General features: G+C 37.4%; 1 protein-coding gene and 1 non-coding gene across 5 annotated transcripts in view; one reads left to right on the top strand and one right to left on the bottom strand.

Moving 5' to 3' along the window:
- Bicc1 (BicC family RNA binding protein 1) overlaps window positions 1-22689 on the bottom strand; it is a 284860-nt gene that overhangs the window by 162707 nt on the left and 99464 nt on the right. For 3 of the 4 annotated variants that reach the window (XM_048813939.1, XM_015504682.2, XM_048813942.1), the window contains exon 2: window positions 21122-21168. The exons of the other annotated variant lie outside the window; for it this stretch is intronic. In XM_048813939.1, coding sequence (XP_048669896.1) covers window positions 21122-21168 — 47 coding nt within the window. The remainder of the gene's footprint in view (window positions 1-21121; window positions 21169-22689) is intronic. 4 annotated transcript variants of the gene reach the window in all.
- Trnav-cac lies at window positions 12412-12479 on the top strand. The gene has a single exon. It is a non-coding gene; the product is annotated as a tRNA-Val (tRNA).

The following is a 22689-nucleotide window of genomic DNA, read 5'->3' as shown; positions in this document are numbered from 1 at the left end:
TCCCTCCCTCTCTCTCTCTCTCTCTCTCTCTCTCTCTCTCTCTGAACCTAGAGGGCGCCAAATCATCCCCTAGCCTCAGGAAGAGCAACATCTGCCCCTGAATCTGCAAGACCTAGAAAAATTCCACCATAGTCAAAGTGCTGCTCTAATTTAAAAGGCAAACAAAAACGCTGAGTCTAACACAGAGCAGAAAATTAACTGAAAAAAAAAATTAACTGCAGCCATCACATGACAGCTTTGCCAAATTATTTCCTGGGGATCCAGCTATTTAGATTAAATCCCACCTCCACCCCTGACTATGGTTGCTCTATAAAAAGAAATTATTTACCAACTGCCTTGACATTATAGGTAATGGAATAATACATCAAATAAGGTGTTTCTTTATCCCTACTGAGGCTCAGCTCAAAGAAAGTTGTAATTACTGTTTTGAAAGAACTGTCAAAAGACTTTCAATAAAGACAAAATACAATTGAAAGAAAATACAATCATATCCCTGATGGGCAAGATTCCTTAAATGAATTGGTAAGAGGGAGGGCAAAGAACTGCTTTTAAAATGGATATAAATACTTTAGAAAGCCTTCTATCAACTCAAAGCAAATGACTGAAATTTGCCTACTCCTCCCAAATTATTCTGTTTTTTAAAAAAAATAGTGAGTTCTATTATGGTTTAGATATGAGGTGAAGCCCAAAAGCTCACATGTGAGACAATGCAGGAAGGTTTGGAGGAGAAATGATTGGGTTATTGCCTAAACCTAATCAGTGAATTAATCCCCTGATAGGGTTTAACTGAGTGGTAACTAAAATGGTACAGTGTGACCGAAGGAAGTGGGAATCAGGGCATCACTTGGGGATATATATATATTTGTATCTGGCAAGCAGAGACCTTTCTTTCTGCTTTCTGATCACCATGTGAGCTGCTTCCCTCTGCCACATTCTCCTGCCATGATGTGCAACCTGACCTCCAGCCCTAAGGATTGGAGCCGGCCTTCTATGGACTAAGACCTCTGAAACCATGAACCCTCAAATAAACCTTTTCTCCTCTACTATTGTGCTGGTCAGGGCCTTTAGTCACAACAGCAACAAAGCTGACTAAAACAAGTTCTGTTTTTCCAATTAACATGTCCACTCTGTATTTCTAAGGCCATACCCAGCACCTCACATAAAAGGGTGGATGTAAAATAATTTTTATGAGAAAATTTACAATGTTACTTATTCATTCAGCAAATATGTATTGACTATCTCTTTGTTTCTGGCTATAATAATCATCCTAATACTGAACAAATATCTATAAACTGCATATGAAAACATCTTTGATCTCAGCGATTTAATGGATAACAAAAAGAAAGGAAAGAGAGTCCAGGATTTCTTTCAAAACTGACTTGACTTGTAATACCTCAAAATTTTATCTATAAAGAAGCCAAAATACATTTTTCTTCAATATGGATGATTGATATCCCCGTTTATAGACAGACATTTTGGTGTAAGCACTTGACGACCACTTTGGTTTCTTCTAATACAAAAACACCTTTCAGTATCCAAATAATAACTAAATCTATAAGGAATGTTGTCACTACCAGGAATGTTCTCATTAAACATACACTGGCATATGATGTAAAGTCAGAACAAAAACTACAGTGCAGATTCAATTCCTTTTCCTACCCAATCCTTCCTACGCCACACTGCTTAAGTTATGGAACACTGCTTCCACTGGCAAAGGAAATACAAAACAATATCACCATGTACTTAAAGAAAAATAACTATTGATGTCCAAGTTTTGGTTAACAAGAGCTACCTATGAAGCTCAGGGCCAACATGAACTCCTTGGTACACCTAACCCTGTTCCTCAGTGTCACATGTTGTTCAAGAAGATTAACCTCCATTGGTTTCAATGGTACGCTCATCACTGAAGATCTTTCTGTTGCCCTACTTCATTAAGGAGTTTAGGAAAGTAATAGCCTGGGCAAATACACAATGGGACAAAGATCTCACATGAAGCAAAGACACTCTGAATGACAACTAAGACTCTGTTTTGATTTATTGAGAACACTTGGATATGTATCTTACTTATGTACATGAAAACAATAGAATATCATTTAATTTAGACAGTAGGCATAAGTTAAGATCTATTGTACCTCATGGTTACTATAGTTAATAACAATGTATTGTAAACTTGCAAATTGCTAACAGAATAGATTTTAAGTGTTTGCCACAATTTTTTTTTAAAAAAAGGATGAGATAACACATGTTAATTAGCTTGATTTAGCCATTTCATAATGTACACATACATCAAAACATCATGCTGTGTACAATAAATCTATTCAATCTATCTGTCAACCTAAAGAAGAGGAAGAAGAGAGGGAGGGAGGGCGGGAGGGAGGGCAGGAGGGAGGAAAGGAGGAAGAAAAGAAAGGGACAGGAAAAAAATTTCACGGCCTTAGACACCATATGGCTCTGCCCCTCCCTTGAAGAATAGCAAACCAGAAAATGAGAAAAGACAGCTAACCCTAGGATTACCCCTCTCTGCTTTCTCCCCACCCTGCACACTTACTGTGACCCTACTGGTACAAATAGTCTCTGGGCCCCCTTACTCATTTCCCAGTGGCACATAACCCAGAAGCAACTGAAGGGATACATGGGCTCATTGGAATAAGAGAACTTTCAAGTCTATGAACTCTGGGTGACCCACATACTGATGCATATTTGCAGTGACACATTGGTCTACTTCTCAGAGGCACCCAGACCAAAAAGAGGGGATAGGAGTTGAGGGGAAGGAGCCTAAGACAGGAGGAAAGGAACGAAGGCAAGAGTCAAATAAATGAGGCTTTCTTCCTTTAAGTATAGCATGAGTTCTTCCAATTCAGACCCACATTTCAAAAAGAATACACATATTCCCACATTTCCCATCTGACATTTTTTAGCAAATTTTTCAAATGGCTTATTTTCATTCCATAATTACTTATCATAAAGCTCATTTGTTATTTTCTGTAACACTAAAGAAACAAACAAGAAAAATTCTTACTTACAAGTCTACATAAATCACTTATTTCTGAAATGCAAGTTAATTCCTAATAAGTCACAATTTCAGCCAAGCTGTCTCTGAGTTCCTCTAAACATCTCTATTGCAACTTCAAAGTCAATATATTAGTTAAAATTATATTTATTTTTCCCTCCTAAACAGCTCTGCCACTAGATGTTACCAATGTATCATTTTCATATTAGAACCTTTAAGTTATCCTAATTCTTTTGTGTTGTTCCTCTTTATTCCACTACATCCTATCAAGATCCTTCATTTTAGTGTCCTGGTATCTACCCTTGTTTCTTCCTATTTGAATACCTCCCCAAAGACCTTCTTCACTTTGCTGTACTGTTGGTGGCTTCCCTGTGTCACCACAGCATTTAGTCACCCTTCACCTTCAGACCATCAGGCCTGTACTAATTCCTCAGTTACACCAATGATACCTAGATTAACCTCCAGCAAAGTACCTCCACTCACCATCAGCAGCTGACAGAATTACTATTATTGTGTTCTTGCAGAGGTCTAACACAGTGTCCCTCATTCAATTCTCAATAAAAGCTCACAAAACAATAATGATGTGTGGCTCCCACTCCTGGTACCAGTAGACCAATGGGCCACAGAAGGGGAAGTAATGAGTTGCCTTTGAAGGACTTTGATCACCTCAGAGCAAAGAGGCATGAAGCCACAAGCCGAAAGCAATGTATGTGTAGGAAAGGACAATGCACATCAGAATCAAAATGGCAATTTTTTGTAGCAGAGATGCAAAATGTTCCTTAAGTCATAGAGACAGCTCCTGAAACAAGAAGTTGTTTGGATTTTCTTTTTATTCCATTCTTCCAAGAAATATGGAAATATTTTTGCAGCCACAAATCAAAGTTCAGTTTTCCCTGATTCTTTACTGGTAGCAAACCCCATTCTGCCTTAATCTATCTACCAGCTCCTAATGATTTCAAAACCAAGGATTAATAATATTTCTAATAGTGACAAACTAACCTGTCACATGGGAAATTATCAACACTAACAAAGAAATGAGGGGAGGAGAGGAGAAAGGAAGGAAAAAGACTGGAAGGTAGGAAGGAAGGAAGAAAACATTTTTACTCAAAAATGCAAAATATATAAACATTTTTAAATAAAAACAGACCAATGAATGAAATCTTTCCCCCATATAAGAATCAAGAAAAAAAGTATGTCCAAATAAAACATAAAACCACTCAACACTAAATTGAGACAAGCTGCCAAAAATATTATAAAACTGTGTGTGATTTTCTCCAAGTAGCTATGGAGTTGGAGCCGCATTCTACAACAGTAAAAGCCCTGCAGCCTCTACCTGAAGATGTACAAGTAGACATGCAAGGGGCTGCTCTAGCTAATTACATCCTTTCTCATCCCTGTTCCATGCTTTATTGTTTATAAAGTATGTTTAAGTGTGTTACTGTGATGGACATTAACACCAATTCTATGAGGAATTACCCTACTGTCAGTAAGAGAACAGACGCTGCTTGGCTGCCAAATGACTTGCCCAAGGTTTTGCAGCTGGTGACTGTATTGGGACTTGAGGCCAGAGCTCGAAGTTCCCAGATCAGCTTTCTTTATAGTACTGATATTGCTTTCTTGTCTCTTTCATTGATTAACTTACAATGAAGGCATGGCATAAACTGGCAGAGAGAAGGGAAGAGATAATATATATAGGGGAATGAAAGTAGTACTCACTGCTAGAACATCCAAGTTTTAAAAACCAACTTTCCAGATCCCATCTCAGACAACAGCTCCTTATGAACCCCCATAGCATCATTGTGGGTATGTTTTAGAAGGAAACACAGACAGCACTCTGAATACTTAAAGTAATATTTAATTTACTATGTAAACATTTACTATTTAATTTACCATTAACAAAAAAGACAGCCAGGTACCATGGTGCACGCTTGTAATGCCAGCAATTAGGGAGGCTGAAGCAGGAGGATCACGAGTTCAAAGCCGGCTTCAGCAATTTAGTAAAGCCCTAAGTAACTTGGCAAGACCCTTTCTCAAAATAAAATATAAAAAGGGCTGGGGATGTGACTCAGTGGTTAAGTGTCCCTAGGCTCAATTCCTGGTACAAAAGGAAAAAAGACAAACATAAAGAGTTTTTTTCTCCTTAAAAAAGTACATGAATTTTTTTTAAGATGTAAATTGTCAGTGCAGTAAACAGAGGAATGAATTGGTCCCAAGATATCAGGGTTCTACAAAATTCCTCAGCCCAAGCCATACACAAACAACAAGGTATTAAGTGCCAAAATATTCAAATCCTCACTTTAAGACTTCAGAAACTAGTTGGACTATTAACACAACTTAGAAGATCAGAACAACATAAGAAAATTAACTACTTTTTTTTTCTTTTGCTCCTGGGATTGAACCCAGGGGCATGCCATCATGCCCAACAGAAAACTGACTTTTAAACAAAATCCAAACAAATTGATACAGAAAGGGAAGTGTGATTTACGGGAGGTAGGCACAAGTGTGGTGGGAGGACTGTCAAAATGGACTGGGCCAGTTGAGAATGCTACAAAGAATGGTGGACTTTGAGTTATACAATTATTAAAGAAGACCAGAGATTAGGATGGGAAAAAAAAAAGACTTTTTAGTTGGGGAGATTATTTTCATCTATAGCCATTAGAATCAAGAATGATCATGTTTTGTGGATATCAGTGTATGATGCAAGGAATGCTGGGCTAAGGAGCAGTGGGAGACAAAGTTAGATAAATAGGAAGGAACCAGACTCCCTATGAATGTCCAATGCCACTAGTGGACATCTAGCTTTACCTGTGAGGCAATGGAAAGATGACCAAGTTATTCTGAGCTTGGATATAAAATGATGACCATTGTGTTTTAAGAAAGAATGGTACTCTGAAAATGATTTATACCTTTACCCCTATCAAAAAGTTCACTGGGGATATTCTTAATCCATTTTGTCCCATGATCCCAGATGTGCAATGACAAACAGTAACTTTGAAATAATTATTATGATTTTAGAGGTTTTTATTTAGATAAAGTTAAAAGATGAATAATTAGAGCATCTGAAATACACGTGATTAATACATATTTATATAAAGAGATATATATACACATATATGTTTGTGTGTGTCTGTGTGTGTGTGTGTGTGTGTGTGTGTGTAAATTTCCAAACTATTTAATGAACTACTACTTGAAATATTAGTAGAAATGAAAGCTTAGGACATAATGGATTAAGAATCTTTGATGTGTAAGTATATCATAAGCAGATCTCGGTGAAATAAAGGAATTTCCAAAAGATTCACTATTTGAATCTGTAGACTGGAGTTCTGATTAAAAGGGGAAATCACATCATCAAATAATACTGGTAAGTGCTATATGTTATATATTCCTATAACAAATCCATAAACTTCTAATAAGTAGCACATTGAAGGTTTCAAGCAGTTTTTCAGTAAAGAACTTTTGTAAATGTACAGCAGTATTTCTCAAAACTTTTCTATTCATGGTACTTGTTCATATGATATCTTTTACCATAGTGCAGAATTAAAGTTCCACAATATATCTTCTGGGAAATCATGCCATGGAACACTTGGTTCTAAGAGAATGAAACTGAACAGAAAGTGAAATCTTTGAGTAAATGACAGACACAAACAACAGAAAATAAATAAATAAATTACAATTACATATACATAACTACTTAATTCTTCCACTTTTATCAGCACTGGAAATCAACATGAACATACAATTTCTCTTTACACTTATTCACATTCTGTAGTAGTTATTACTAACCTTTGCTACATATTAAAATCACCTGGTAAGCTTCTGAAAAAAATATTAATGCCTAGACCTTACTTCCAGAACAATGAAATCAGAATCTCTAATTCAGAAATCAAAAGTTAAAAGTTTCTCAGATAAACCTGTACTCAGGGGTTTAGTACACTGCTTTGGAGTTTATCCTTGCTTAAAAAAAAAAATGGTCAATGATGGAAATGGAGAAATAGGAAAGAGGACATGAATTCCAGTTAACAATTCATCTAGAACAATCCACCCATGAAAAATTGAGAATTGGCTATGTTTATTCTGCATATGATACTGGATCTCAAATATTCTTGGCCTTCTCTTCTTTTTATTTGTACAAGATTATACTGGTGGTTTTATGCTAATACTAGAGTATGCTGAATTGATAGCCAATGATTCTTTAAAGGATTCTTTAATTTTATACAGATAGAACCAAAATTTCTATTACTTGCCAAATTTGAATCATTTATATCCATTTCTCAGAAGTTTTAGTTTAAGCTCCATAAGACACAGCCAGAAGGAAAATGCAAAGCCAAAATTTTCAACTGTTTTCCTGGAAAATACATTTTTAAAAGCTACATATCACAAAAAGTTCAGGACTTAGCTAAATGATGGTAATTATTTATTTTGTAGCCATCATTCTGAACTTGGCGATTCTACTGTCCAAAATATAATGAAGGTATCATAATAGTTGAAAGCCATGTTTCAAAACATCATTAAAAGTTAACCTTAGCCAGGCTTCGTGACCCATGCCTATAATCCCACCTACTCCAGAGGTTGAGGAAGAAAGATCATAAATTCTAGGCAAGCCTAGGCAACTTAGTGAGACCCTGTTTTGCAATAAAATCAAAAGGATGTAGTTCAGTGGTAGAGCTTCCCTCCATTTCACCCCCAGTATCCACTCTACAGTCCTATTCCTGGCACAGGGGCTGGCTCAGGGGAGAGAGAGTGAATGTCTCATGAATGGTGTCCTTGGTACCTCTGTGAAATCTGCAAGAAATCAATTCAGTCTAACCCCTCCTTAGCAGAGCTTCAGACTGAAGCTCTTTGAAAGCTAAAATTACCTCTTATTTAGTATCCTAAGGAATGTAGAAAAAGCAGAAGAGTTTTTGGATTCACAGATGATGAGGGAACTTCGTCATACTGTTAACAGATGAAAAGGATAACAAAGTGAAGTGACACCCAAATGAGAAGACACACATATCCATGTTCCCATTAAGTACTAAAAAAAATAACATTTCCTCAATTTTGCTCATACCTCCCTCTCAATATACTGGCTGAAGCAAAAAAAAAAAAAAAAAAAAAAGCTAGGGCTTGCCAAACCTGCAGATCTGGGGAAGACACTTCTCAAAACAGTGCCTCCTACTGACTTACACATGAATTTGGACCACTGTCTGCAAAATCTTTGGTGGGAAGGGGGCAAACAGGAAAGAGTTCTATTTTAACTTTTCTAATTCACAGGGGATTGTGGAGAGCCATTCTCACACGTGACTGGGCGACTCCCGGTTTGGGTCTGAGGCGTTCTGGCTGTGTCGGAACTTTCCCGGCCCTCTACTGATGAGAGAACCCGTCCATGTGGGGGTGTGACTGACCACTGACCCCGGGGGCCCAATCACTGACCCTGACCTTGGAGTGTGGCCCCCGCCCTCAACCTTCATTGGATGGAATTCTCCCCTGAATTTCTTGTTCCCCAATAAAAGGCTACTCCCTGGTGTGCTGGCTGGCTCTCTCTCCTGCTAGCCCTGAGTAATCCTTGCTGCCCTATGGGTGGTTCGAGGTTGGAGCCAGAGAGGGGAGCCGTCTAGGACCTGGTCATAGAAAAAGGTAACTGAGTCTGTGTGTTTTATTTCGATCTCTGCTAGCTAACTTTTATGCCAAGAACCTCATTAATGAAACCAATGCGCTGGCCGCATGGTGGAGGGGATGAAGATTTCCCAGTAACTCCAGAGTAAATAGGCAATGAGAATGAAGCTTTTCTTCATTTTTTTTCTGCAGTCAAAAAAGTAACTGATGGTGAAGAAAGAAACCCAAGGAGGAAAGCCAGAAGCTCGATATTCTGTCTATAGTCAGTTTCACCTCCAGCTAAATTTTCCTCATTCCCCACCTATCATTACTTTGACACTAAGAAGCAGAAATATGAATGACTGGGGTGACCAAAGTCCTAAAAGTAGTCAATGCAAATGAAGGAAAGACATACATATTTCTAGACCACTTTGATTTCAGAAAGAGAGAAAGAAAGAAAGGAAGGTAATGAAATTTATTTTTCTATCACTTAAAATGCCAAACGATTGCTCTTTTCAGGAAGAAATTTAAATCGAAAGAAATATTTTTTTAAAAAAATGGAAAAAAAAACAGTTTGGGAAAAGCCACAACTGCTAAACATTAAAAAAAATGATAAAGTAACATTCAGGATATTTAATAATTTAATTCAAGGATCGAGTTACTTAGAGAAGCATAAAGTAACAAAGTGTTCCCCTTAACCATTATTAAGAAAAACAGAATATGTTTATATGCTGTACTGACCTCTCTGCATGTTGGCCGGCTAAAAACTTTCTACAAAAAAAATAAAATATTGACAAAAACAATATTAATGCCAATTGCCAAGGAGGAGGAGGAAATTCTGACATGTAAGATAAAAGCCCATGAGAAAACCTTTTTTGAAAACAAAGACAGTACTTGCTTTTTCCCACCTAGGATATTAATAACCAAGACCCCATTATTCTTTGAATAATGTTAGCAATTGACTTGCAAAAAGAAGCATGCCTTGAATAAGAATATTATTCTTACATAATACATGTCATATTCAGAGGCTCATCGAGCACAGCATAGTTAATGCTTTAAAATGTGCTGTGGTATTGCTGCTACATAAATATTTTAAATGACAGGTTTAAGAAAAATGTCTTAAGATTTATCTAAAGAGCAATAGTCTTTTAAAGATACAACTTAACTGAGCTACAGACAAGTTTGGCTCAATTGAGTTTCTAGAGACTACCACACACAGGTTTAGTCCACTGTCTACGGAGGGTTCACTGCTGGCTCTGATGCCCACCATCAGCTGAGGCTGGAAGACTTAAAACAGAATCAGGTCTTCGAAAAGCAAGGTTTGCTCCTCTCTGCCTTCTTGCAGGAAGTGCAATCAGAAACCACATAGACCACTAAGTACATAAACTAAAAAATACTGCTTAGAGACAAAAGCCAGGTAAGAGCATTGAACTAGCCAAAGAACAGATTCTAAAACAATATATTTTATCTATCTACACACACACACACACACACAAAATGAAAACATATTAAGCACATCAAGCAAAGATCATTTGTAAAACCAAACTCTGTAATTTGAAGAAAGAACCAATTCATGGAATGACAACAGTCATTACTGTAAGTCTCCGACATAGAACAAACAAAAGAAAAATATCAGAGGAATGAATCAGACTGACCAACCTTATCTTGAAATCTGGCTGTTTAAACAAAATATAAAAGACTAAAAAAAAAAAAAACATACCACTTGTTTTACTGTTGTTCTGGTTTGGATTTGGAATGTTCACTTAAGTTCATGTGTTGGAAGCATGGCACCCAGTGCAGCAAGGTTCAGGGTGGATTTTAGGCAATGATTAATTTAATAATTTGAATGGACTACTGGGTGGTAACTGTAGGCATGGCTGGTGGCATGGTCACTGGAGGTGTGGCCTTGGGCTATCCCCTTGATCTCTCTGCTTGGAAGCTGCCATGAGCTGAGAAGGCTTCTTTCACTGTATATTTCTGCCATGATGTTTCTTCAATGGAGTCAGCAGACCATGAATTGGGACCTCTGAAGCCAGGAGTAAAAATAAATCTTTCTTCCTTAAGTTGTTCTTGTGAGGAATTCTGGTCACATTGATGCAAAGCTGACAAACATAACTGAATTAATTTGCCTCCAGCCTTTAGACAGTCCACAAAATACACCACCATGACCCTAATTCAGAACCATACTTCGCAAAACTTACAGCTTCAGGCAGAACTTCTTTCACTTTAGAAGCACAGCCTACAAATGAGGGCAGATAATTACGGATTTAAAGAAAAACACTGATCATCTTTTATCAACAACAGTCAAGCACAAAGTCAAAAAGCACTGTTCAAGTCTCAGATTCCACCAACTAGCAGTCTAACCTTGAAAAAAATAAACCAAATGCTATTAGATGATAACATCATTGTTGAGAATAAACAGACAATGTCAATCCATCTTTAAAAAGTATTGATTCTTCTGTGAACCCACTTTAAATCAGCAAGTCTTATATTCTTTACTAAGTGCCACCTGGGTCAGACTAAAGGCATGAAACCAATCCCATGACGTTTTGAACTGTCACAGTGGCGGAGTCGTTTTCCCCAGGTAACCCATGCAGTCCAGAATGAAGAAAGAAAATCATACAGGAGTTCTGTCAAGCCAGTCAAACCAGGTAAACTCTTCAAGACTGATGCTTTCCAACTTTCATATCTCAATCACCACAACTACCATTTAGTCTCCAAGCTAAATGTAGGTCAAGAGCCCTGAGAGAGACAGCATGTGAGCTATACCTATGGAGGCCTCTATCTGCCAGTGTGAAATCAGAAAATATCTTCATTTTATGTCATGTACCTAGCAATAACACTGGCACCAACCTTTCACCTTCAGTTGGTGAAGAATGTCAAGGAATATAAATTCTTCATGTCTGTAACCAATTCAACAATGCCAGAAACTCATATAATCTTTAGGGAGTTTGACATCACATCCATAGTGTGGATTTTCCAGGTTTACTATAATTGTACTGGTCAGTACAACTGTGTCCAAACTATTGTGCCCAAATACTGTTGCCATATTTAAAATGGGACACTGATCTTGCTACTGAAAGTGAACAAATTGGTGAGAGGTTCAATAAGTCATATAAAAAATTAAAAATTGAGCATCCTTCATCTGAAGAAAAGCAGGTATGGTGTGATATAAAAACCATCTTCAAACTGTTTAGGGCAAATGGATGGAGGAAAGTAAGGAAGAATCCTAAAAATTGGCACTGCCTTAAGAAATCTATTTTTGACCTGGGTGTGGTGACACATGCCTGTAATCTCAGTGGTTCGGAAGGCTGGGGCAGGAGGATGGTGAGTTCAAAGCCAGCCTCAGCAAAACAAAGAAAAAGGAGGCGCCAAGCAACTCAGTGAGACCCTATCTCTACACAAAATACAAAATAGGGCTGAGGATGTGGTTTGGAGGTCTAGAGCCCCTGAGTTCATCCCCAGTACCCTCCCAAAAAATCTGTTTTTTTGTGTACATCTGAGATTAATTCTGTTTTTTAACTGTTGTAGGCGATACAGATGGAACTTTAGTACTTCAGGGGAAGTCCACTTCTTGGTCTTCTTTCAACATGAAAAGCTCTATAAACTGGAAACAATTTATGAATCCCTGGGCAAACTCAAGCTATTTTAGCCATTATTATCTACTTTTCTGCATAAGGTAATAGTTGTTAATCCTGTTTATAAAAGTAATAGAGGTTAATTGTAGGAAAATACAAAGGAAAATAAAAACCAACCATAATCTCATCATTGAGACACCAGTGTTAGCATTCTGGCATTATAACAAAATTTAATGTCAAGGGCTGGGGTTGTAGCTCAGTGGTAGAGCGCCTGCCTCACATGCATGGGGCCCTGGGTTCAATCCTCAGCATCACATAAAAATAAATAAATAAAAATAAAGATATCATGTCCATCTACAACTAAAAATATATATATTATAAAAAAATTAATGTCAAGATATTTATATGCTTTTTGTCCTCATTTTTGTATTTATAGTAATCAATTTCCCAAGTCTTTAAATATTTACCAAAAAAGCATGATTTTAATGACTACATAATAAGTAATCCAATGTTTGCATATGCCTTATTTCAAACATTTACAATTTGAGCACAGGTCATTTAATTTTGATTATTTACAATATTGCCACAATGAATATCCTTATACATTGGTCTTAGACACATCTCTAATAATGTTCAATGTGTGCACAGTCAGAATTTATCATAGGCCTAAGATATAAACCATTTTGAATTATAACAATGAAAAGACATAAATATATACACACCCACATGAGACTCTCAAAGCAAATGCAAAGCTCCTATTATTAAAACTAACCAAACTTAATCCTTCTTTAAATAATTACTGCCACTATCTTCAAAATGGCTCTGACCAATGCAAAAATGTTTACAGTTGCATATTATAACTATTAATTTAAGTTTGGTTCATCTGTATAATGTGGAGTAGTTCTGAAGTCTTAATATCAACCATAAATAAGTTTGTATCTCAAGATCTTTCAATTAACCCAGACAACTTCAGGAATTAAGGTAGGCTCTTAACCCATATAAAGACAGCATTTTACAAAATAACATACAAGCCTTTTAAACTAACACCAATAAATCCTTAACGTACACTTCAAGTCAGTAATCAGGTCCTGCCTTGTGGCTTTTTTAAAAAATCCTACTTTATGAATTCAATTTGATTTTCTTTATAATACAAAGTTTTGAGTGTGGTTTCAAGAAGAGAAATCATTTTAATCAATAACAACTAAGCTTTCATGAAAGGTTGATTTAAGATTATTATTATTCACTTTTTTAAAAATCATGCTAGCAATTAGATTACAATCACTACCATTAAAACATACACTTTAAAAGAATCTCAGTGACATTTCCTGCTTTCATGTTTCCAGAAAGAATAAAAAAACAGTAAATGTGGTTTTCATAAAGTAGCTGCACGAAATGACTGCCAAAATAAAAGCTAAGATCATGCCACTCCTGTTCAACTCAATGCAGGTGACTTTATGACATGCTATGAGAATATGGATTCAGTACCCAAGCGTCCTGTGCTCAAATGTACAAGGGACAGAAGCACAGAATTTAGAGGACCACAAAAATGGACGACGAGATTTCACTTCATCATTTTCTTAATCTTTTCTCACTAACCCACATTTAAACTCTCAATACAAGACAGCAGATAGTAAGATACAAAAATAAGACCAAACTGCATCCTTAACAACTTTACAAAAGATGATCTGACTGGGGGGGGGGCTGGGGTTGTGGCTCCGCAGTAGAGCACTCACCTAACATGTGCGAGATGCTGGATTGATCCTCAGCACCACATAAAAAATAAATAAAATAAAATAAAGGTATTGTGTCCAACTGCAACTAAAAAAAAAAAAATTTTTAAGATGATCTGACAGCCTTTGGGGGTGGAGTTCTGTGGCGAGCCATCCTTGGGCTATGTGTGGACTGTCTTGCAAAGCAGCCTAACTGAATAGGGAAATCTGGTGTCTGGAAACTTCCAATGGACATTTCCTCTGGTTGACTGCCCAGAGACACTGTGAGTCCTATTCAAGCTCTGCCCCAGGTCCCACACAGCACCAGAGATGGGATGACCTGCTGTAACCACATAGCCCTTCTAAGATGGGTGTGGCCTACACCAAGATGCCAATCAACCTATTGACTCCAAGACATCAAGAAGCAAGACTCCTACCCTTGAAAGTTTATCCCTGCCTTTGATGTATCCCCTTAAATAAACCATGGGAACCATTTTCTAACTGTCTAGCTCCAGCTCCTGTATAGACTGGACCTGTCAGGGGTCCGTCTTTAAAACTATCTTTTCTGGCTCTTTGTCTTTTGTTCTTTGCTAATTATTCTAGACATTAATTTCTCAGGTGGTTTACACCCTCTTTGGCAGGAAGAAGAATCCCTTAAGGAGGCACTGGCCACCTCCCTATTGGGTTCTTTTTTTCTAAGTCTCTCAAGTAGTCAGTTTCCCTTATTTATGCAGTGGTATGAGAACCTGATCACAAATTCTTTCGCAGAAACATCCTGAGGACCATAACCATTCCATGACAAGTAGTAAGAGCCCAGTGTCCCTGCACATTAGCTTGTGGGCTTAAGTATCCATTAGTAATGATATCCATTTGTGATAATCTTTAATTAAATTTGGGACCAATATTATAATTCTCAAAGTATTCTCAGCAAACCTGAAACCACAGTGACATTACTGTATACCCTTTTGTAAATGTGAACCATGTAAAGGTATCACTTATTGAAACAAACTTAAAGCTTTCACACACCCTTATTTAAATCTATTTTGATTTTTTTTAATGTTTAAGCATAAAGACTCAGTGTGAGAAACATACATTCATGGGCTATAGTTAATTTAACTCAATTTTAAATAATTGTTTTCATTAGCATTTTTGTCACTGTGACCAAAACATCTGACAAGAACAACTTAGAGGAAAAAAAGTTTTTTGGGGGGCCCACAGTTTCATTCAGAGGTCTCAGTCCACAGATGGTTGACTCCATTGCTCTGGGCCTAAGGTGAGGCAGCACATCAAGGAGGAAGGGTCCAGCAGAGGTAAGGTCAGCTCTGGGTAGGATCAGGAAGCAGGGGGAGGTGGGGATGGGGAAGGGGCCACAGGAAGAACATTCCTTCCAGGGCATATCCTCAGGGACCTGCCTCCTCCAACCACACCCCACCTATCCAGTCAGTCCACTTGAACTAGGATGGCCTGATGAGGTCATAGCTCTCATAATCCAATCATTTGCCTCTGAATAGTCCTGCATTCATAGGAATTTTTAGGGAATAACTCATATCCAAACAATAATGATAATTAAACCAAAATTCACTTCTATTACTACAGGAATAGCATACATTCAACACACACAATATAATGGTCAGTGGAAAAAGTAGAAGTGATTTTATTGCCTCTGCACTCACCCCCCATAAAATGACTGAAGTGTTCCTCAGCTAAGACCACCCAATATACTCATTTTGAGGTACAGAGAGAATCAAACTTTCCTCACAGCAATTTTCCCTTGGAAAGTAACACTTGCCACTTTCTAGTCTCAAAATGCCAACAGCAGTCTGTTTGCTTAAAAACAGAGTTTAAAAGCAATAAAAATATACCATGTAAACTACAGAACAGTATCTTGTTTATGTTAGCCATGCCATTAGCTCTTGTGACAAGGCATAGTTTATAGGTAAGTTTTTCAAATAAATATACAATATATTTCTAAGAGTATAATATATTCCTTCATTTAAAAATATGGGATGTATGGGCTGGGGTTGTGGCTTAGTGGTAGAGCATTTGCATACCATGTGAGAGGCACTGAGTTCAATTTTTAGTACCACATATAAATAAATGAATAAAATAAAGGTTCATCAACATCAAAAAAAGAATTTAAAAAAAATAAAATAAAATATGGGGATGTGTACTTTGGGGGAAAATACTCTACACGACCCAGTGCAGAGGAAAACCTGGCTTTCACCAATTACAATGCTGACTGGATTTTGTCTTCTTCAGCCATCAGCATGGCTGATTCCCAAATCGTTTTCTTTGATGAGTCACACTAGTAATACAATCACTGTGCCCATCCCTACCTAATGTACTGTAACACATTTTCCCCTCCAAGATCTCATCATAATCACTTTCACAAGAGGGGAAAAAAAAAGAAGTGATTAAAGAGGAAACAGGACAGACAGTGAGTAAGCCATGAACAACTGCCCAAAAACCACAGAAAACCTGGAAGATGGTTTCCATGTGTCTCAATTAGATAAGTTACCAATAAACATGGACAAAGAACTACAGAGAGCATTAATAAACTTGCATCCAATCCCCTCCTTATGTAGACAGATCCAAAGAATAAAAAGTACAATTACTGGAGAATTTTATAAAATTGTCTCCTACTCTTCCCCTCCCTGCCCAACCCCCACACACATTTGGGATGTATCCAATGCAAATCTGTAATCCCATCAACCAATCAGGAAATATTTCTAAAATCACATTAACATACATCTTTACTGTACAAGAGAAAAGACTGAGAGCATATGAACAGTTCTCTTTCTTGTGTCTATTATCTATTCATTCTACACAATTTAGAAATAACATGTAACAAGCCAGGCATGGTGGTACACAACTATAATCCCAGAAGGCTGAAGCAGAAGGATAGAAAGTTCAAGGTCAGGCTCAACCATTTAACAAGACCCTGTGTCAAAATAAAAAAATAAAATAAAATAAAATAAAAAGGGCTGGGGATGTAGCTTAGAGGAAGACAACCCTTGGGTTCAATACAAAGGTGGTGGGAGGAAAGAAAGGTTGAACTTGTAATAATAAGAAACATTTAGTATAAATGATTAGGGAGTTAAAATCTATCCAAATGTGATAAATAAAATTCACAGTTTTAGTAAATTTTTCTAATTATAGTAATTTTCTACAGAATTATTTCCTCCATTAAAATGAGATATTGACTGAATTATGTCCTCCAAAAATTCATGTGCTACAATATGTACAACTCTGCATAAGGGGGAGACAAGAGATATCCATAAAAGATGAACAATGGCAATAAAAAATCTCTATGTGTTTATAAATGAAAAAAAAAATTCATGTGCTAAAGTCCTAATCCCTGGGGCCTCAAAATGTGACTTTACTTGGCAATCGAATCAGGGTAGATGTAATAAGTAAGAATAAGACTATAGCAAAGTAGGGTGGATCCCCTAATCCAACATGAACTATATCCTTACAGAGGTAATTTGGACACAGATATACACACTGAGAGAATGAGATGAAGGCAGAGATCTGGGTGAAGCTTCTGTAACCCAAGAAACACCAAGGATTACCAGCAACTCATCACTGGAGAGGCATGGAACAAATTCTCTCTCATCGCCTTTATACAGTATCACCTTGACCTTGGACTTACAGCCTCCAAAACTATGGGACAATACATTTCTATGGGTAAGACAGTTTGTGGCATTGCAGCCCTAATAAACTAAGACAAAAAGTTTCAAAGTATACCACACAAACACATTTACACTGTGACTACATATTTTTTTTCTTAACAGGCTGGCATTTGGTGAAACAGTGCATATCAAATCCATTTCTCCAAATGCCCCAGGCCCTCCTTCCCTCTCACTTCTGCAGCTAGTTACTTAACTAAGTTTTCTCTAACAGAATGTGAGAAGAAGTAACACCTGCCATTCCCAAGCCTTGGCTTAGGACCATGACGTGCCTCCCCTCTGCTCTCTCCTCCTCTCACCAGCTCACATCTGGATGTGAAGTGAACCCGCATCAGACACAGAGATGAAGGCCATGCCATAAGGAACAGTCCTGACACATCACAGAAGGAACATGGGCCTCTGTAACTGAAAGCAGGGGACAAAGATACCACTAAGATGGAATTCCTCTTAGAATGTTACATGACAGTTTAAAAAAAAAAAAAAAAGACTGTTCTTCAGGTCATTATGTTGTGGGATTTCTTGTCTATACCACCTTATTTATTATCCTTTTACTCTAATAGAGTGTCAGGGGTAGCCTGTCAGTGAAATGGTGTGTAGAAATGGGGATAAATCTCTGTAAGAAAGTAATTTTAACTCTTTGGGAGAAGTTCCAGGAATAGAAAACTGAACAATCACTTATATTATAGCTCTAAATTTAAGATAATATATTTGACAATCTTACTATTTTCTAAACTGAAATTCAAATTATGGAAATCTACAAATGTTTATTCTGAATGATAGATTTAATTTTTTTTCTATTTGAAAACTTAAATGAGAATAATTATTCTAATTGAATTTAGCATACTTTAATTAGCATAATTATGCTGATATGATTTTACATATGTTTTATGATACAAAAAAATAATAATATATAAAATCTCACCATCCTCCAATCTCTACCTTAGAAAGAGACACTATGAAACAGGGTAAGGACCCTTCCAGAGCTGAAGAAGTTTTTAAAATCATTAAGGTGCAGAACTTGACATCCAGGTACACAGAGGTTTTAATTTTTGTTACACACACCCCAGAGTCAAAAGCAAAAAGCATTCCAATAATAAATGTTTAGATCCTTCATATTTGCATTACTCTGGGAGGATAAATATATTTCTTCAAAGATGCTAATGAGCATCAATATGGCCTATATCTTATATGTTTCCCAAAATGCTATCATATGAAACCATGTGATAAGGCCACAGTTCCAACTCAACTCTTCTTCACTACTTCGCTTGAACACAGGTGAACCATGATGTCCACTCTGTCTGGTCAGAGCATCAGATTACACTCCTGGAATCTGAGTTGCTTCCAGCTTTATTAAGCTACAGGTTTTTTTCCAGGTGAGTATACAAATGTTATATGGACACCTGTCTATCAAGAAGATACTTCCCACCGAACTAAAGAAGAAATGAGAAGATAAAAATTACTCCAGTTTATTCACAGAACTCACCAACCTGTGACCGTGAATAGAATCCATGTGTCCAACTCGTAGTTCATGGGAGGCACATTATGTTGCTGGATTCAAACATGTGTTTCCACTTGAACTGCTGGAATGTCTATGTGGCTCCACAAAGGGTGATAAATACTAGAAAATCTTCGAAGAATAAGAGTCCTTTATGACCATATCTAACAGATTTTGATTCAACTTTGAAAATGTCTGAAGCACACGAAGCTGAATGGTACACTTTTTATATCTATTGGTGAGTTTAAAAAGAACAAAGAGAAAACCCTTTCCACAGAAAATATTATACTGTCTATTCACCAACCAGAGGCAAATCTATGATTCCTGCCATCTGTCTTGTCTTACCTTTGCTTCCAAGCCTGCCCCAGCTAAAGGCCCAGGTATTAAAGGTAAGGTGGACACTAACCACTGTCTGATAATGCCATGCCAGGGGTTCCAAGCACAGTACATGAACTTCAGCTGAGTGTGCCTAAAGAAGGAGTAGGAATCTGATATTCTGGCATATCCTATGTGGCCAACAGCACTACTAATTTTTTTTTTATTTAAATCTCTTTAGGAAAGATCTTCCCCTTCAAATAAAGCACTTACTTCATCATACAGCACAGCCTACCCGCCCCCCGATTTAGCACCATAAACCCGCACATGTAGTGTGCCAGTCAAATGTCTGAAGGGTAGTGCTGCATGAACTCTTCCACCTCAGAACCCCCTTACATTCTGCTTCTTTGCCTAGAAAGCCCTTTCCAATCCACCCAAACCTACTTCTTTGCCTGGTTAACTTCTACTCTTCTAAAAAGACATGAAGAGGCCCTTGCTAGTCTTCTAAAATCCCAGGCAAGTGCTGATCCCTCTCGGAAAAGCCACAGATTATTCTACTGTCTATTTATGTGTCTATATCACCAGACACCTCATGTTCCATCAGAGCAGGAACTGTGCTTGGCTCATTTTGGTCTCTCCAGTGTGTAGCACACAGCAGGTAGTAAATAAATACCTTTAAAACCAAGAAATGACCCACTTGAATCAAAGTGTGAAATATGATATATCAAGAAATTTGTAATGTTTTGAACAACCAACAATAAAAAATTAAAAAAAAAAACAAGAAATGGCAATATAAGCATCAGCTCTGACAATATTTGTTTTTAATACTCTTGGAAGAAAATATAGATAAATGATGAAGTTGACCCCCCCCAAAAAAAAAAAACAGATCTCACAGAAGGCAGAAAAAAAAAGACATTTGTAAGAACAGGCACCTGTGGTGGTTCCACATAGGTGTTTTACAAAGAGCTGATGACTTTCTCAAGTGCTATTTAGGCTCATCTTCAGAATTTGCATCCCTTCCAGAATACCTGCATGGACATACCTTCTAAGTCCCAACACAAATACCCTATACCCAAATGAACAAAAGTAAGAAGAATATGAACTCAAGTCAACCTTTTCAAAAGGATAGGCATCGTTTCTTTGTATAAAACATTCATTGAGAAATAGTGTTATAAATCATCAACTACCATTCATAATTTCTTATAATCATTTTTCAAAATAGCTCCAGCTCTCATTTTCCCTTGCAACATGTGGCTGGCCCAACTGGTTTCATTGAAGGTCTGAACTTTCAGGGGACAGCAGGAACAGAATGGACATAGTGACCAGTCATGAGCAAGTATCTTTTATTGATTACAGTTTCCTGCCCATAAATAAGGCAAGCTGCTAGGGATTCCTCTTTGTCTTCCAAATCAAACATGTTGTTTAGGGAAGGAAGAAACAAGATAGCAATAAAAGCAGATAATCAGGACAACACTGCTGACTTTTGTGTGAGAAATTCATCTGGATGGCCTCACTCACTTCTTGCTTTCAAACAAAACCTTCATTGGATTTGCCCCAGAAGGAGCCTTCTTAGAATGATCAAGTTCCATACATCATCCCTCCCTTACCCTACTTGCACTATTTTCGGCTAGATTATCCAAACCCATTCTCCTTCACAGGGAAGGGGATCTCTCAGGGCTCTCCAGAGCAGCTACTGAGATGGGGATATGTCCCCTTACTTATCCCCAAGGTAAGAATAAAACACAACTTACCTTCTGAAAAAAGTCTTCCCCACTTCTGCCTTTTCCTTCAGCTGCAGCTGTAAATAAAAATGTATACATTTAAAATACTTTCTCTTTTCAATTTACGTATTCAAAAACTCTTGGGTATCAGGTAGGAGAGTACGAAGGTCAACAGGACATCCTGCTCTCCCAAAGCACAGTGCCTCATCAGGATGCAAAGTTGATAAACAATAAAACACAAATTCCAATCAACTGCACAGCTTTAGGTTACATAAAGATTCAAAAAAACTCACAAGTCTCTATTTCCACAGAGACAAAAGTGATCTCATCCTTTCATTGAGAAGGAATATTTGAACAAACACAATGAAGGAAGTCATCAGCTCCAGTGCTCCAAGCACTTCCTATCTGTAATCGATAACAGGTGGAAGGCTGCTTTGCCAACAGGTGGCTCACCCAATGTGGCCTACTGTGGAGCCCTTTCAGTTTTATGCTTCACAATGACTATATACCCTGCTTGGATTTCACTGCCATTCTGTACTACTTTAATTCATTCCTTCATTCACATATACAAAGTGAGAAACAACACAATGTGAGAATGAGGTAGTAATGATACTGAAGATCACAGCCAACAACCAACTTCCTGTGAGATTAATAAAAAGGTTACTACATTTGAACAACATTTTTATATCTAAATGGTAACCTATAAATTCAGGACAAACCCAGTGCTCTGCCCAATGTCAAAAAAAAAGAAAAAAATCTGTGACTCTGGATATGTTTCATTCATCTTTGGTAAGGGTAGGGAATCTAAGAGGAGAGAAGAAACAAAGAGCCAACACCATCTTGCTGCAACTGCCTCAGACTGCCTGGACCCAGGGGCAAAACCCAAATAGAACTCTGATTCAGGTGTAAAGTGGAACTGGAGTTAAATGGAGGAGCCAACTCCTGGCAAAGATAAGAAAGGACCTTGGACAAGAACTTCTGGCAATCAAAGTCTAGAAGACCATGGTAACCCAAAGGCCTGCTGGCAACAACGCAGCAGGGAAGTGTAAGTGTGCACTTGTGTGTGCTCACGTCCCATGTTAAAATGATTAAAGACCCAAGAAGTGTGGAAGATCAATCACTTAAGTATCATACCTGCCACTTGGCACATTTTGACAAGTACCTACTATAAATCTGATATGCTAGGTAAAGAATTCAAAACCCAAAGAAATTCTCTCTGCCCTCAAAGAAATAACAAGTATTAAAATTTAAATTCTTTTTTCACCAACTCAAATTTCACAGTTAAATATAAAACACCTTCTATAATACCTTTTTAACCTTTTCTTTTTGCACAAATTCCACACAATCAACAATGAACTGAGCAAAGACGTTGATTATGGACCAGTTGAGTCATACATTTCCACAAATAAAATCCTTTGAAGTTTACTCAACAAACTATGGTTTTCACTAAAACTTGGCAATGTATCAATATTAAAGCTTTAAAAAACACATAAGACATTAAACTACTAAACAAACTGGCAAATGTGACCAACACTAGCAGGAGGGGGCCACCAAGGCAAGATAAAAACTCCATACCCAAACCGAATGACCCAAACCTA

This window comes from Marmota marmota, unplaced genomic scaffold (genome assembly GCF_001458135.2).
Source record: "Marmota marmota marmota unplaced genomic scaffold, marMar, whole genome shotgun sequence".
NCBI classification, from domain to species: domain Eukaryota; kingdom Metazoa; phylum Chordata; class Mammalia; order Rodentia; family Sciuridae; genus Marmota; species Marmota marmota.
Note: the sequence above shows the minus strand (reverse complement) of the source record. Positions and strands in the feature narration are given on the sequence as shown.